Source organism: Rhamphochromis longiceps, linkage group LG18 (genome assembly GCF_057381845.1).
Source record: "Rhamphochromis longiceps isolate RC_006_pf linkage group LG18, R_longiceps_female_GT1.1, whole genome shotgun sequence".
Classification (NCBI taxonomy): Eukaryota; Metazoa; Chordata; class Actinopteri; order Cichliformes; family Cichlidae; genus Rhamphochromis; species Rhamphochromis longiceps.
Window position 1 is genome coordinate 25,278,529 of NC_140574.1, and position 15,715 is coordinate 25,294,243.

The 15,715-nt window shown below is 40.1% G+C and overlaps 2 protein-coding genes across 2 annotated transcripts; both read left to right on the forward strand.

Annotated features, from left to right (window-relative positions):
• The first annotated feature begins 140 nt into the window (after positions 1-140).
• fbxo36b (F-box protein 36b) lies at positions 141-3,160 on the forward strand. Its single transcript, XM_085389769.1, is given in 5 exon segments — positions 141-236; positions 1,195-1,303; positions 2,014-2,186; positions 2,832-2,955; positions 2,958-3,160. Coding segments are annotated over 5 exon segments (555 nt in total). The 3' UTR covers positions 3,011-3,160.
• A 4,843-nt stretch (positions 3,161-8,003) lies between these two features.
• On the forward strand, positions 8,004-13,253 carry grk7a (G protein-coupled receptor kinase 7a). Its single transcript, XM_085388584.1, has 4 exons — positions 8,004-8,600; positions 9,537-9,992; positions 12,238-12,518; positions 12,673-13,253. The coding sequence occupies exons 1-4, from the start codon at positions 8,004-8,006 to the stop codon at positions 13,010-13,012; spliced, it is 1,674 nt and encodes a 557-aa protein (XP_085244710.1). The 3' UTR covers positions 13,013-13,253.
• The last annotated feature ends 2,462 nt before the right edge of the window (positions 13,254-15,715 follow it).

The following is a 15,715-nucleotide window of genomic DNA, read 5'->3' on the forward strand; positions in this document are numbered from 1 at the left end:
AATGTTTAAGCAGCTAAGTTTATACTAAGGTTTCTTTAAGTCATTTAAATTTTGTTTAACATGAAGCGAAACGCTTTTTTGCTCTCGGTTGCTTAGACCGTTTGGCAAAGTTCCGTTGCCATGCCAACATATAAACTGACATGGCGTCCCTTCTAACAGACCCCTTGTTTGAAGTCTCTGGACGGGGACCTGCACCCATTCAGAGCTTTTATCATTTTTCTGTCACTAAGTCAGATGTAAGTAATGTCAGCTTTGATAAGGGCTAATGCTCATTAAAATTTTGCTTAATTTTCTATTTTCTAAGAAGCCGTTTGCGCCCATGTAGCGACTTCGTGGCAAGAATAAACGTTCAGTTAAGGTTATAACGACGGTTAGCTAACTTAGCTGTAGCCAATAAACTTAAATTAACATTAGCAACTCTATCGGTTTAGCATCCTCACCTGTTTGCTACTTATTAACAGCAAGTTACAACCTACAAGGTAAAACAGGGATGTCAAACATAAGGACCGGAGACCAGAATCGGCCAAGACGAAAACTCAAATTAGGCCCACTGGACAGCTTTGGAATAAGTGAAGGGACACATACATGTTGGACTTTTAACTTAATTTGCATACGTTTACAACTTTTTCTATTTCTCCTGATAAAGCCCTTCTAGTCCAACAGCAATGTTCCCGTTTTTTTGTTTTTTGTTTGTTATTTAATTAATTTCTGAAAAAATCTTGTGTTAACCGAGATGTACTGTTGAAATTGCACGTATTCTTCTTGTATTAACGTATCCCAGGGATTAAATATGAAGTTAAATTTATTTACAATGACTGAAAGGGGAGTTTCACTGGTCCGGCCGATCAAGATCAAAATCAAAGTGCACTGTATGTGGCTCACAATGTAAAACATGACACTCCTGCATTAAAATGTACAGATGTCTGAATAGGTGTTGTTTTTACTGCATTGCTTTGCTTTTCTACTCGGGACATAATAGTATACAGTACAATAGAAAAAGGATTATCCCTCTTTACAGCAGAACTGGCCCATGGGCCCCTCACCTAACTGTTCAGTATGTGTTTCTGAATTGTTTTACTCAAATTGTTTTACTTATTATATGTAAATACCGTAGAGTTGTATGTCTATAAAAATGGAAAAATGGTGGTTGTAAATATCATGATCATAAGTCATACTTTGACCTGCTATTCCCAGGTGATATGGAGATGGTGGAAGATATCTCCAAGAATTGTAGACAGGTACTCCAAGCCAGGGGAGCTGAAGCAATCCCATGAGGACTTCTTGGATGACACTTGGCTGCACAGTAAGGCCTGATCACATAAATCATAAAGTACATCACATAAATATAGCTAACCTATTAGCTTTTTCCTTAAGTAAAGAAAGGTAAACACAATGGAAAATATGCATCTTATGACTGAACTTGGTCATGTTCATTAAAGACTTTTAACAGTGGGAAAAAAAAGACACACACACAGGTGTAAAAAAAAGTTGTTGCCATACTGACAGGTTAGAACTTAAACACAACAGATGGTAATGGTGCTTTTCCTACAGGGAGTTTTTGTAGTTAGGGTTACTAGAGATTTTTTGCGTGTTTGAATTATCATTGCAGGAACAGCACAGGCCAAGCAAATTTGTTAACAATGGCTCAGTCAGTCAGCAACACCAGGATGATGGTGTTGTGCCACAAAAGCGATTGTCTGCCAAAAGAAAAAAAAAGAAAAAAGTCTTGTTTTTTTCAAGAGGGCAGAAGAAATTGCTCATAACAAATAACAGAACAGTTCTAAAAAGATATTTGTGTGAGTGTCCCAAAAGAACTGGATTGATTATAATGTGGAACGCAGAGTAGTTATAAAAACAGGTAATTTCTCTGTTTTATATGTAACCCTTTTGTAAATCCTGTTGTCTATAGCCTGTTTACCAACATAAGCAAATATATATCATACACTGTATTTACTGTATGTGAAAACAACCTTAATGCTTGTATATGGATGACAAATAGAGGCTTCTTTCTAGGTGAGGTCCGCATGGTTTTCGGCCTTCGAATCTTAGAGTACACCACAGCTTTGTGCCGAGGCCATTATGATTATCTGGAGCACTTGTCTGATTCCTTACTTCTGCGGATAATAAATTATCTGGAGCTTGAGGATGTGGGTCAGCTGGGACGAACATCACGCAGGTTCAGAAAGGTGAGTTTAATAAACATGCAAATAAACTTGCTGCCAAAAATAAACTGCATCATTGGATATTAAATGTGACATCTGTTTACCCTTGCACATTTTGTCTTCTGCCGTAATAAATCATCAGGTCTTAAACTGATGTTGCATTTTATTCCTATATTCAGGGGTGCACATAAGTGGTCCGCAGGTGCACATTCGCTGTCAAAATAAAAGACACGCAGTAGATAAGAAGTTGCAACGCGCGTTCGTGTACATGTAAAAGGCACTGTTTTTGTCCGCTAGAGTGGGATTTTCACGCCACATTCTGCACCACATCTCTGCGCGTTCATCATTTGTTTGAAGCCAGCTCACTTCCTGCAACCACTTTTCCGAGAATACACGCTTCTTTTCCGGTTCGGACTCCTTCTGACATTTCTTTGGAGGTGGAGGAACACCAAAGTAATTGCTTAAAGGAGTTTGCTTTTTCGACATCTTTAAGAGTACTAAACAAATGTCTGAACATTAAACGCGCGTTGCAACTTCTTATCTGGTGCACGTCTTTTATTTTGACAGGGAATGCGCACCTGCGGACCACTTATGTGCACCCCTGCCTCTATTGTTTTTACTGTCTCTTATGCTCAACACACAACATATTTTGTTATGCCTGGTCTTCAGCTGTGTGGATCAGAGGAGTTTTGGGAACAGGCGGTGCATCGGCATTGCAACACCGTTTCGGCTGAGGTGGCATCTCTGGCAGTAGAAGTGGGGTGGCGTACTATTTTCTTCACCAACAAGTTACAGTTGCAGAAGTTGATCAGCCGCAGGAGGCTCAAGACCAAGGGGCAGACTCCTGACTCAGACACGAAAGAAGAAGAATCTCCTGGCGAAAGCTTGGAGACAAATCAGGCATTCTGTTCTGAGGAGTCTGACCTTGACATCTGCAGTCTTAAACCTGGCACTGGCAGTGGCTTGGATTCCAGCTCTCGCTGTGATGTTGACCCTGATCCTGGTTCTGAACCACAGTCTGGCTCTGATTCAAGCAACTCTGTGACTGACCAGTTCTTGGAGGGCACAAGGTATCAGGTTGAAACCCTTACTCAGAGCAGAGTACTGAGCAGTGGAGTAGGAGACTACAGTACAGATCCAGACAAGATACTGAGTTAATCCTTTTATCAGATGTCCCCTAGTCATGTGGTTTAGGTTTACTGTTAAAGTAATATGCTGTCTCTGCATATTCAGCGTCCATAAAATTAGTTGTGTGTAGTTTATCTAAAGATGTTTTCTTTCATTGATAAAATGTAAACTAATTTGTGCTTGTTTTATCATCTGCAGTTTGTTGTTCCATAACTTTTCTCACTTAGCAATTGAGCATAGTCCAAAATTGCTGTAAAATACATTGTGGAAGTGTGTAGCTAATGTAAAACATTGTAGGTTGAAAATAGAAATAAATTTAATCTAAAACATGCAGTTCAATTGTCTGACTGTCATTTAATTTTGAGTCTCAGAATAAACTTGCTGCTTTGTTAGGATAAGGATCAGCTTTGCTCAGAGAGACGTGTTAAGTAATGATGAGGTAATTACACAATTATTCATATCTGGTAATAAAGCAATATGAGTTTTAACTTTAACTGGGGTAGATGCTGTCACTGAGAAAAACTAACACCTTATTTTGTACCATTTTGCAGGTGATTCAAACATTTCTTTGACAATGCAGTTAAGTTAGCAATTATCATAGGTTAGCAGTAATCTAGGAAATAAATGAGCCTGATTTTATCAGCTGACATCAACTGGATTCTGTTGTACTTCAGTTTTACTGTGAACATCACATTATATATTAATGTTTATCCTGTCAGTGTTACATTCTTAACAAGGAAGAGTTGCTTCAGCCCCTGTGAGGTCACGTGGTGTTATCCAGCTAGCCAGGAGATGTTTACTTGTTGCTCTCCTATTGGTTGGGGCCTACAACACTGTAAAAGGGAGGAGCTATGAAATCCTTGTCAGGTACTCAAGTATCTGTCCAATCATGCTAGTCCTTTTTTTTCTTTCTTTTTTGATTAAAGGGACACAGGCTGCTAAAGCTAATGGTCCATTCTGGGTTCATTTTGGGCATTGTTCTTCTCTACCTTGTCATGTAAGGTTGACTAGATTAGTCACATGACAAAACAGGACTGTTTCTGCAGCTTTTGGGTCAAGTTGCAAATGAACCAAAAGCAAGAGGGCAATAATTTAGCAACTTTCCCAAATACATCTGTGCAGATGGATGCCTGTATTTGTAACTAAAACTTGAATTGTTTTTGGGCAGGAAACTGTGGGCAGGGATTAGCCAGAAGGAAGTATCAACCACCTGTGCTTCTGACCTGCAATGTGTCTTCTTAAAGGGACACTACTGTGTCTGTTCTCTTGTCTCTGCTGGTGATTTTCCAAGTCTCTGAGTCCTTTTGACTCTGACTTACAGCTTCTAGAAGTCACGTTCATCATCTTATGGGGTTTTTCCAAGTGACTCTACTGTCTGATGGATGCGTGATTACAGAAGGGAATCTATAACTCATTTTGCTACAATCAAGGTTTCAGGTCATAAAAGTTAGAACTCTTATTTAGTAATCTTCCCATTGAGTCTTGAGTTCATGATGTCATTCAGACAGTTTTGTTTTAAAATTCCTCGGTTTGCAGATGAGCGCTCCTCTGATTGTTTTGCTTTCTTTAGTCTTCCTGATAAAATCATGATAAACAATCAGAATCACAAAGTCACCCGTGTGAGCTGACGCGCTGCCAGATGGTAATCTGGTGGTGAACTCATTTCCTCTCTTCACCAGCAAATTCAAACCTTTGGTTCACATGAAGTGAGTGTGCCTGAGTAGGCAAAATTCTTTGTTAGCTGGTGACTGCCAGGGTCTTTGCAGATGTTTGCATGGCTGTCTGTTTTTGTGACTGCACAGACTTGTGTCAGAGACACTCCAATTCAATGCACTAAATATGGATGGTGGGCGCAGACGTTTAATAGGAAAGACACCTCCTCTGTGATTTTTGCACCTGTCTATCTGTGTCTTTGTTCACAACTGATGATGCAGTTTATGCTGCATTTTTGATAGGGTAGTTATTTGTTTCAGTCACACACATATATATCTATATATTTTGACTGGATCACAGTTGATGTTTTCAAATTTCTGTGAAATCAAAAGGCTTAAGCAAACTTCACCACCATCATCCAAAGTCCGTTCCCTCTTCTATAAGAAGTGGTCACTCTTTATAGGGGCTTTCATGTGCCATTACCTCTACATCAGGCTGCCTATAGAGTCTCCATCTAAAGCATCTACACCTCAGCTTTTGGTTTTTGGTCTTGAAGCTTTCTAAGAAGGAACAGAGAGGACAATAGACCATGAAGTCTTAATATTTTAGGGTTTTCTATATACTTCATGTGTAAGCTGTCCCAGAAAACCACATGTAACCACATAATTTCTTTAGGGATTAATAAAGTATTCTGATTCTGAAAATAAATTCCCTCCCCCTGTATAGCATCTTTGTTTTACGGTATTCCAACCTGCTGTTCTGGGAATATTATCTATCCACTTCCTCTTTTTGTGGAGTGGTTTGAAAAGGCGGTAAGAGGATTGAGTCAGACCACGTAAAAACCACATAATGGACCATGTGGGAGACAGGATGAGAATGCTCTGCCTATCTTAACCTTTACTACCTGAGGCCAGGCTAATCATCCTAAGGTTCAAGGAGCAGGCTGCTCAGAGATTAATTATGTAAACCAGAGAATTTCAAAAGTAGAGTAATGAAAATAGTAAAAATTGTATGTTCAATACAATACAAAACATACAAAATAGAAGAATGTATGTTCTTCTGCTTTATTTTTAATCTCACTTGCATACTTGGTTATGGCTGGTGCCATACATATGTTTGTCTAAATGAGTTCATGAACTCCGTGACAGTTGGCTGGATCAGGAGAGCTCGTTTGTAAAGTAAGTGGGAACCTACAGAGTGGCCGTAGATCTTTCAGCTTACCTTACTCTGACTTCTCTGACCTAGTAAAAGATGAAACCTTTGGTCTCTTTTCATCCCCTCAGGAGGCTTAAAGTACTTCAGTGACACTGATCCATTTACAAGATGATTGACTTTTGACTTGCTGAACTTGTCTTCAGCAGGTGGATCCCAATATGATTATTTTTAGTTAGAGTTTAGTGAATTACCAGTGAACAAGATCTAAGTTTAATTAAGGTCTTTCCACATTGTAACTGCATACAAATTTAGATGGCAAATACAGCAAATTGAAATTTCGCTAAGGAAACTACTGTTTTCGCTGTGAGATTTCCTGCCCTGCCACACTGCTTGCTCTTTTTGAAAAACAAAAGTTTAAAGATTGGAGATTTCAAACACTAAGCAAAGCTCTTGATCTTCTGTGGGGCACTGAGAGCTTGAGGCCATTTGAGAAAGGATTAGCTAATATTATCCAAGGTTTATTGTACTGAATTAGCCTGCATTATCATAGCTGGCTGGTAGGACTCCTGCCAACAGTAACAAAAGGAAAATACAAAACTTTTCTTTAATTTCAAGAAAAAGTTGCAACAATTAAATTAAAATGTTGAATTAATACATTTATTATACCATTTATAACATATGCATATTATTTTATGGTATAAATTATATATTCATCTGTGTTGTATATACATATCTATGTGTGTGCACTGGAATGTACCCTAATATAGCAAATTTATCGCAATTAGAAAAATATCAGTGGTTGGCTAATATACATATTTGGCCTTTCCTTTGTTGTCTCTCTGTTAGGCAGTAGCCAAGTCGCTCACACGATTAAGGTCGTATTTGTCAGGCTTTTATAAAGTGATCACTACCGAGCTACTGGAGCCACACTAATCCAATCCTGTATGTTTCTTTGACACGTGTACACTTCCAAAGATGGGACCACTGCTGATGTATGTTTTTCTCTCTGTTGACTTTTACTCATACAAAAAGTAATTTGCATTTTACATTATATACAGCAAATAATGTACATGCTATAATTTCCAAGATTCAAAACTCTAGCCTTCACATGCAACAGATTAATTTATGATGGTCTGCTCCACATGTCTGTTCAACAGCTCCTCAGATCAGTGAGCTATACAATCGTATTGTGGATAAATGATAACACCCTAAACATGAACTAAGTAAACATTTGGCTGTTGTCTAAGAAAATAGAGTCTTGTGGTAAGCGTTCTCTTGAATGTCCTCAGTAGGTGTCATTGTGACGTGCTGATCAGTGATGAATGAAGTGAATCATGAGAATGAAAGTGTGAGGGCAAAAAAAGAAGCAGACAGATTAGCAGCAAGCTCTCTAATGTATCTGCTCTGTTGAGTCTGGATGAGGGGAAAGAGAAAAAAGTAGGATGCTGATGAACTACATTGCTTGATCGTGACACACTCTTCCCAGAGTACTTTATGCTTATTTCTGATCTTTTACTACCTCAACATTAAATGCATAGTCAACAGAACTCACTGAACTACTCAAAGACTACTGAACACCATGAATAAATATATAGGGCTACAAAGCCTCTTACCACAGAGCCCGCTTACGATTCCCTTTCTGTGCTCAGCATCCTTGAATAGACCACACAAAGATCCTTAAGCCAAAATCCCTCCCTGGTATTTAATTCTAAATGAGTAATTACTGGGTGTGTCAGTGTGTCTTAGGTTTGCAGGTAGACTGGGTAAGGAAGCTCATTTGCACGGTGGCTTTTGAGCAAATTGCGCCATCACACAGACACACATTCTGAAAGTGTCAGGGTATCCATCGGCACCCACTGAAGAACCCAGTTTCTCAGAGGGGACAGACAACATACAGCTGTCAAGATGTGTGACATGGGGGGACTGGATAACCTGGTGGCCAACACGGCCTACCTAAAAGCTCAGGGTGGCGATGACAAGGAGATGAAAAAGCGGCGTCGCAGCTTGTCTCTCCCCAAACCTGAGGCGTGCACGTCAGTACGAGCTACCATTGAAAAGGACTTTACATTGCTTTGTGAAAGGCAGCCTATTGGCAAAAAGTTTTTCCGCGAGTTCCTTGCAAGTAACAATGAGTTTAAGCTTGCCGCAGAGTTCTTGGATGAGTTGTATGACTGGGATCTGGCTGAAGGAGCAACAAAAGACAAGGCACGCCAAAACATCATGACCAAGTATTGTAAGGCTGACTCCAAGAGCTTTCTGACATTTCTTACTGGAGAGGCTGCTGACAAATGCAAATCTGTCACCAATGCCAATTTCGAGGAGGTGATGAAAGGCAAGGTCCAGGACGGTGTAAGAGAATTTCTGAAAGGAAAACCCTTCACAGATTATCAGGCCAGCCCGTTCTTTGACAAATTCCTCCAGTGGAAGGAGTACGAGAAACAGCCCGTCAATGACAAATACTTCTATGAGTTCAGAACTCTAGGAAAAGGAGGCTTTGGAGAGGTAAGCATGCAAATACATCTCAATTAATTTATTTGAGTTGCAAGAGTCATCCCATTATGACCATAGAGTATGGATAAAGCTAAACTAAGCTGTAGAGGTGTGCTCTACACATAATTACACATATAAGTAAATCACATCTTTAAGTTTTAACATGTCTGAGACTGAAGTCATATACCACACAGGCATTACAGCTTAAATTTTGTCTTGCGTTTCACAAGGTATTACTTTGTTTAATTGGTTTAGGGATTGTGTCTTTTCAAAACACCTGAGGATTAAAGAACATATGAAAGCTTTCAACCCAGTAACTGAAAGTGCACTTTAATTTAAAATATTATATTTTTAAAGAAAAAAAACTGCTGTGTAAGCATATTAACTGAGCAGTAATTATATTAGTGGATTAGTGGAGAGCAGTATGAAATTGGCGATAACCTGGTGAAGATTTGCTGTGACTGTTATTGCTTTGTGCTAAATCAGCATACACAGTGGTTGAGAGTTAAGCAATGAGTTCAGTCTTTTCATTTAGCTAGTAAAGTAGAAATCACCTTTGAATTATAAACAATGATAAGTGAAGTGACTTTTCAGATAGTGGGCCTTGACTGCAAGAGAGGTGTCAGATTTGTCAAGGCATCACTGGCAAGGGTCAAGCTAGATTATCATCTTAAACATTAAGTCCTGCACCACTCTCTGGATTAAAAATTATTTATGATCATATTTAGTGTGAAATTCTGAAATAGGAACATTTAAGTTTTAAAGGATAAGTCACATCTATTTTCTTGTGTACATTTTGTTAATACTAAAGTAGAGAGTGGGAGCTATCCGATCAGTCAGTAAGCTACCAAGAGACCAGGCTTTTTTTTTTGTAGTAAAATAAATTAAAATGATTTGATTAAACATCTGGAAGCTAACATTCCTAACAAGTAACGTGTTTTCCTCCAGGTATGTGCTATTCAGGTCAAGAACACGGGCCAGATGTATGCCTGCAAGAAGTTGTGTAAAAAGCGTCTGAAGAAGAAGGGAGGTGAGAAGATGGCCCTGTTGGAGAAGAAAATCTTAGAGAAGGTTAACAGCCTGTTCCTGGTCAACTTGGCGTATGCTTATGCCAACAACACCCACCTGTGCCTTGTCATGACCCTGATGAATGGAGGAGACCTCAAGTACCACATTTACAACATAGGCTACGATGGCAAGGGTGTGGACAAGGGCATTGAGATGAAACGCATCATCCACTACACAGCGCAGATCACCACTGGCATTCTACACCTGCACGACATGAATATAATATATCGTGACATGAAACCAGAGAACGTGTTGCTTGATAGCCAAGGCCAGTGCCGACTTTCAGATTTGGGTCTGGCCATAGAACTCATTCCAGAGAAGACTGTCACCCAGATGGTGAGTAGATGTCCCACACGACAGTGATGTTATAAATTTAGATGGCAGGTTTTTCTTTTCCACTTTTAACAAGATGCAGAACAACAAGTACACTGAGTTTCACTCTTAAGCTCTTAGAAATCTGTTAGCTTTAGAGCCACAGCTATATGATGCCAGGACTGATTATAGGATTTCATAGTAGCTCCACAGTGTAGTGGTTTACACATTTCCCTAACAAGCAAAAGACCCCTGGTTTAATTCCAGGAGGATTGCATCAGGAGCAGCATCCGGTGTAAAAACTCAAACATGTGGAACTACCCACTGTGGTGACTCCTTGTGAATGAGTGGGCAGTCAAAGTACGGTAGAAAATATCTACCATAAATGGGCTGTTAGCATAAGGCATATTTTGCTGCTCGCAAAATATCCTGTGCTGACTCACGCTCTTATAGACATATTTTTGTCAACTCATCATAAACCACACATATACATACACAAGCTTTGATTTCCACTACGTCTTTTTAAATTATCCGAAGACAGGTGGAGGTAAGATACTGGGCAGATGTCAGTCCTGGTTTGGCGTTTACTTTAAATCCGGACAGGGATTACTGGATTCCTTAAGGATCTGTGCGATGAGAGTCTCTGAATCGATTATATAAGTCATTTGATCCTTTAGCGGTCAGATTATAGCTGGGCTATTTATAGGCCACCATTTTGTGCTGTGGTTATGTTAGAGATCTTGCAGGTGCAGTGCTTTTAAAAGTACTGCTTGCTAAGTGTAAGAAGGTCTCCCTGAAGAATCTGGTCACAGGGATTTAGTTATTTCTGACACCTTAGCTGTGCTGCACTGTCTTTCAACAGCACATACATAGCATATCAGTCTCTTGCTTTACTCCCAAGAAAAGGAAATAGAGATACAATGTTCTCACTGAGTTCACGATGTCACACCAGTAGTTGCATAATTAATTAAAATGATAATAATAATTGTGATTTCCTGACAAAAACATGTTTTTGACAAACGGTAGGTAATGCTAACACTAAATTATACCCCACTGTACACATCTAAGGACCAGGGTTTCTTTAGGACTTACTTGCTGCAGCAAAGAGTAAGCTCTTGGCTATATGAAAGTCCAGTAAGCTCATTATCATGTACTCTGATGCTCCTCAGCCAGCCAAAGTGACTAGGCTAACCTTTACAGGCAAGGCTGGCTTTGGACCCCTAATCCTCTTAGTGGAATTACACAAGTCTGTCCCAGATTAGATTGACAGATCCAGGTAAAATGTACGCTGAATATGTTTAGATGTGCTAGTTTGCAAACACGTCTGGAATGGTTCTTTAAAAACACTAAAAACACACTAAAACCAGATGAACTTTGATTTCAATTTATGACATGAGTGGTCATACATGTTTTGTTTTTTTTAAAGTTGCACAGGGAACAAATTGGAAAATGAATGCACTTTACTAGTTTTGCATGCTTGGTGTCTTGTAATATAAAATACATAAGTAATGTTTAAACAGTATATAGCGTGCCAGTCAGTCACAGGGCCGACATGTAACAGGCAATACTTTAGTTTCCATTCACCTAGTCTTTCTATCTTTGGACTGTAGGTGGAGCACCTGGGTATACGTGGAGGACATCCTAGCTCCACACAGAATACTTTCAGTACATAGTAAATGCATTTTTGGTGTCACTATAGCAGGACAGTGAATCCTGTAGTTCCTACTGTTTGCTTGCAGTAGCTTTTTAAGTTTTATATCAGTTTACTGTATATGTCCATTAGTAATTCATGGCTATGTGCTGTCTGGTATTATTTCTGCTGGTAGCTATAGTATCCAAAAATGGCTGTCCCTTATATAAGAGGCCGGACAGCTCTGTCAGTGCGTAGACATACACAACTCTTGACAGGTAGTAGGCTTAGCAATAGGATTAAGCTCCTGGTCCGAGGCTACATGTGGGGTCATATAGGGAAAGCAAGGATGACATGGGAGCAGAAGGGCAGGAAGAAAGTAGGGAATAGAGTGACAGGTGAAAGTTAGAGACAAGATGTGAAGACTTTATAAAGATTTTTAGCTCTCTTCTTCTGTTGAGGGGTATGGCCACATGCTGTATAATACTATACCTACTTTTTGCTTGGTGTTAAGTGCTTCCTCCTTAAATGGTCTTACAAGTTTCAAGTTTCGTAATAAATATGAAGCACCTTCCATTAGGTCAGAATATCTAATGAAGTGTTTTTTGTATTTGAATCTCATATTCGTCCTTTATCCAGGCTGGTACTGGAGCCTACATGGCCCCTGAGCTCCTGACCAAAACCCCATACAGGACATCAGTGGACTGGTGGGCCCTGGGCTGCAGTATCTATGAGATGGTGGCTGGCTACACACCTTTTAAAGGCCCTGAGAGCAAAAAGGAGAAGGTTGAGAAGGAAGAGGTGCAGAGGCGCATCCAAAATGAGGAGCCAAAGTGGGAGCACAAGTGCTTTGATGCACTAACCAAGGACATCATCCAGCTGTTCCTCAAGAAGAAAATGGATGAGCGTCTGGGCATGAGGTAAGTGGCTCTTTTATCCAAGAAGTTTATTGCCATTTGTGAACTTAATGCTAGTATAATGGATGTCTAAACGCTGCCCTTGAGTTGCCACATGGATCGGACATTGCAATTCACAAACTCTGATGGAGAAGTGTATTTTTTGTCTTTTCATTAGGAACAACATGGAGGATCCCAGGAAACACGAGTGGTTCAAGACCATCAACTTTCCCCGCCTGGAGGCAGGGCTGATTGACCCTCCATGGGTCCCCAAGCCCAACGTTGTCTATGCCAAGGACACTGGTGACATCGCCGAGTTCTCTGAGATCAAGGGCATCGAGTTCGACGCCAATGACGAGAAATTCTTCAAGGAGTTTAGCACAGGCGCTGTACCCATCCCATGGCAGCAGGAGATGATCGACACTGGACTATTTGATGAACTCAATGATCCCAACAGGAAAGAAGGTGGAGGAGGTCTCGATGATGACAAGAAGTCTGGCACGTGTACATTGCTGTGAGCAGCCACATTTGATACGAAACAACCGTGTTAACATTCAGTATTTTGTTTTCTAAACTCGTGTAAAAAAGAAAAAAGGTTTTACGAGAGGCGAACACGAGTGTGTCTCTTGTAAGGATGTCCATGGCATAGGGAAGCAGTAAAGTATGAAGGATTTGACAATGTGTTTCGAGCACTGTCGCTCAGGTTCACAGCTTCTTTTTCTTTTCTAATGTTGTAGCTTTGCAACGACTTTGACCATAAATGACTGCTAGGAGAAAGTGTTACTAAAGTTTTCATTAATGACACACATTAGAGGAGTAAGAGGAGCAAGTTAACGCAATATGTTTGTGCCAGAACTACCTTATAAAGTTCCTGTCTAAGAGGTTCAGTGAGTGTGGTTTTACCAGCTGAAGCAGTGTTGTGTTACAAGCAAACAGGAACAACCACACATGTAGACATTCAACAGAATTGGAGGAGGTTCATTGGTAGCGAACTGTAGAATTTCAGAGCACTTTCCTTGCTGTCATCAGATCACGCTGTTTCTACGACGAAAGTGCTTTTTATCTAACACCATGTGGAGGACATAATTGTGTTTTTTTAGTCACCTGTTGTGATCCTAAATCTGACAATTAGGATTGCATTTACACTGAATGTTTTAGTTTTATAAGATCAACTGTTACAATTGTATGTATTGTATATAAAGAAATATATATATATATATATCTATGCACAGAGAGAAAGGAAAATATTGTATGTAAGTAATTTATAATATAGAATTAAATGAAAGAGAGTGAAGAATACCAAAAACCTCTTCAGTGAGTCCCTCTGCTGTTGGTGCTGTGAGCCTCTGCTTGTAGTGAGAAATGGAGACTCTTACCTCTGGGATTTTGGGGGAGAGATGAGCGCTGAAAAAGCAGCTCATTGCTGCACATAAAAGATTAAAATTTAGACAGATTGAGCAATAAATTCCTGAACCAGGAATGCACAGGTTGCTTTATACTGGCCCTGAAACGCTAACTCGGGGCTCCTTTCTTAGTTTGAGGTTGTTGGGCTGAGTCTAGAGACTCTAGAGAGTTTTTACATTTCCAGATCTTGCGCAGAGGTCAGTTTATACAGGTAATTTTAATAAGTACACGATGCATGTAAATATAAAATGAGAGGAATTGCTACACTAGATGAAGTACAGCACAGCAGACGTTTCCTTGAATCGTGACTCATTTGAATAAATTAAAATGTCTTTTAAAAAGTGTCTTTCTTCACTCATGAATATTCATGTGTTTGTCATTTGTTGTCACCTTGAAGCCTGAACATTTCCACCACCAGCGTCAGAGAGCGGCCCAAATCGAGTCATGCCGCGCATGTTCTCTGGGCTAAATATAACCACAGGGAAAGTGCTGCGGAGAACTCTGGAGTAAAACCTAAAAATATCAGTCGCATTAATCCCTTTAGGATGCTGACTACATTCAGGCTGTGCTCCAAACTGGCAGGTTTAGCTCATAGCTGATAAGGCGATAACCAGTGTTATCCTTGCGCCTTCTTTGCTCAAATCAGCTTCAAATCCCTTCAAGTTCTGTAGCATCTCAGAACTGTAAAACATTTCACAGCTTCATCACGTTTGGTCTCTCCTTTTTTAGTGAAATATGAATGAAATTAAAAGTCAACCTTTAAATGTATCGGGTGGCTGTGATGGCTAGAAGGGGAAAATATGAAATGATTATGGAAGACACTAACACATGAAACACTCATTTATGTGTGAGTTCTTCATGTCAGAGCGGTTTATTTTACGTTTGCCCACCTCCTTCGTCCATACAGCTGAAGAAGTGTACTTTCTTTTGTCTCCAGTACCAGTTGTTCAGCCCAACTCAAGGACGGTAAGAGCTTAGCAGAACTTAAGGTGGATTCTTGCTGCAGCTAAACCCCGACAGATTATCTCATGTAGCAGGACTTGGGTTCAAACTGCTGTTGACAACGAAAGAACTGAGCTGCTGCAGCCCAGGGGCGCTGCAGGAGCCGGGCAGATGAAGGCGCTGTGAAATTAGAGTGGACAGGTGTGATCCGAATGCCTCTACTGATGTATTCTGACCTCTACAGCCATTTCAGACTCAGTTGCAGGTCTGGCCTTTTGCACAAATACCAGGCTAGACTAGGTTTTTGAGAAATGAGGAAAAGACTGTTGAGGTTATAAAGATGAACAAATCTTTACAGACTAATGATTGTTTAGATTTTATTTAAGCATGTACCTGCTAAGTTCAAATGCCACACCAAGACCTGCTCCCTTGCAGTTCGTCATCCAACAAGCAGCACTGTGTTAGTGCCACGCGCACGCCTAAACTATTCTTGCTTCTGGCTCCCTCGTGTGCCAGCAAATATGTGCTGCAACTGCGGTGAGAGTACTTAGAGGCTGAAGATAAACAATCCCAGGCTTCAATAAACAACTGCGGTCCCTCATTAGCTCTCTTTCCAGTCCCAGAGGTATGAAGCAGAATTGGGAATTTAAACAAGTACAATTATGTAATTTTATGATGCATCCAAAAATACAATTAAACATTCCTTTGTTCAGTCACATGATGGGCGAAATCAAGATGTGCCCTAAAAATGAATTGATACATGTATGAAAACATGTTCTTGTTAAAGATTAAATAAGTGTTTCGAGGCCTTTTGGGGGGGGGGTTGTGACCCATTACAACAATGGTGTCTGGGTTTGGCTCTGGGCATCAGGTGT

What these genes read in the sequence shown, in the direction of transcription:
- grk7a (XM_085388584.1), top strand. Translation starts at nt 8,004, where the DNA reads ATGTGTGACATGGGGGGACTGGATAACCTGGTGGCCAACACGGCCTAC. An exon ending in GAAAAGGAGGCTTTGGAGAG is followed by an intron (nt 8,601 to 9,536) that starts GTAAGCATGCAA and finishes GTTTTCCTCCAG; the next exon opens with GTATGTGCTATTCAGGTCAA. An exon ending in GATGAGCGTCTGGGCATGAG is followed by an intron (nt 12,519 to 12,672) that starts GTAAGTGGCTCT and finishes TCTTTTCATTAG; the next exon opens with GAACAACATGGAGGATCCCA.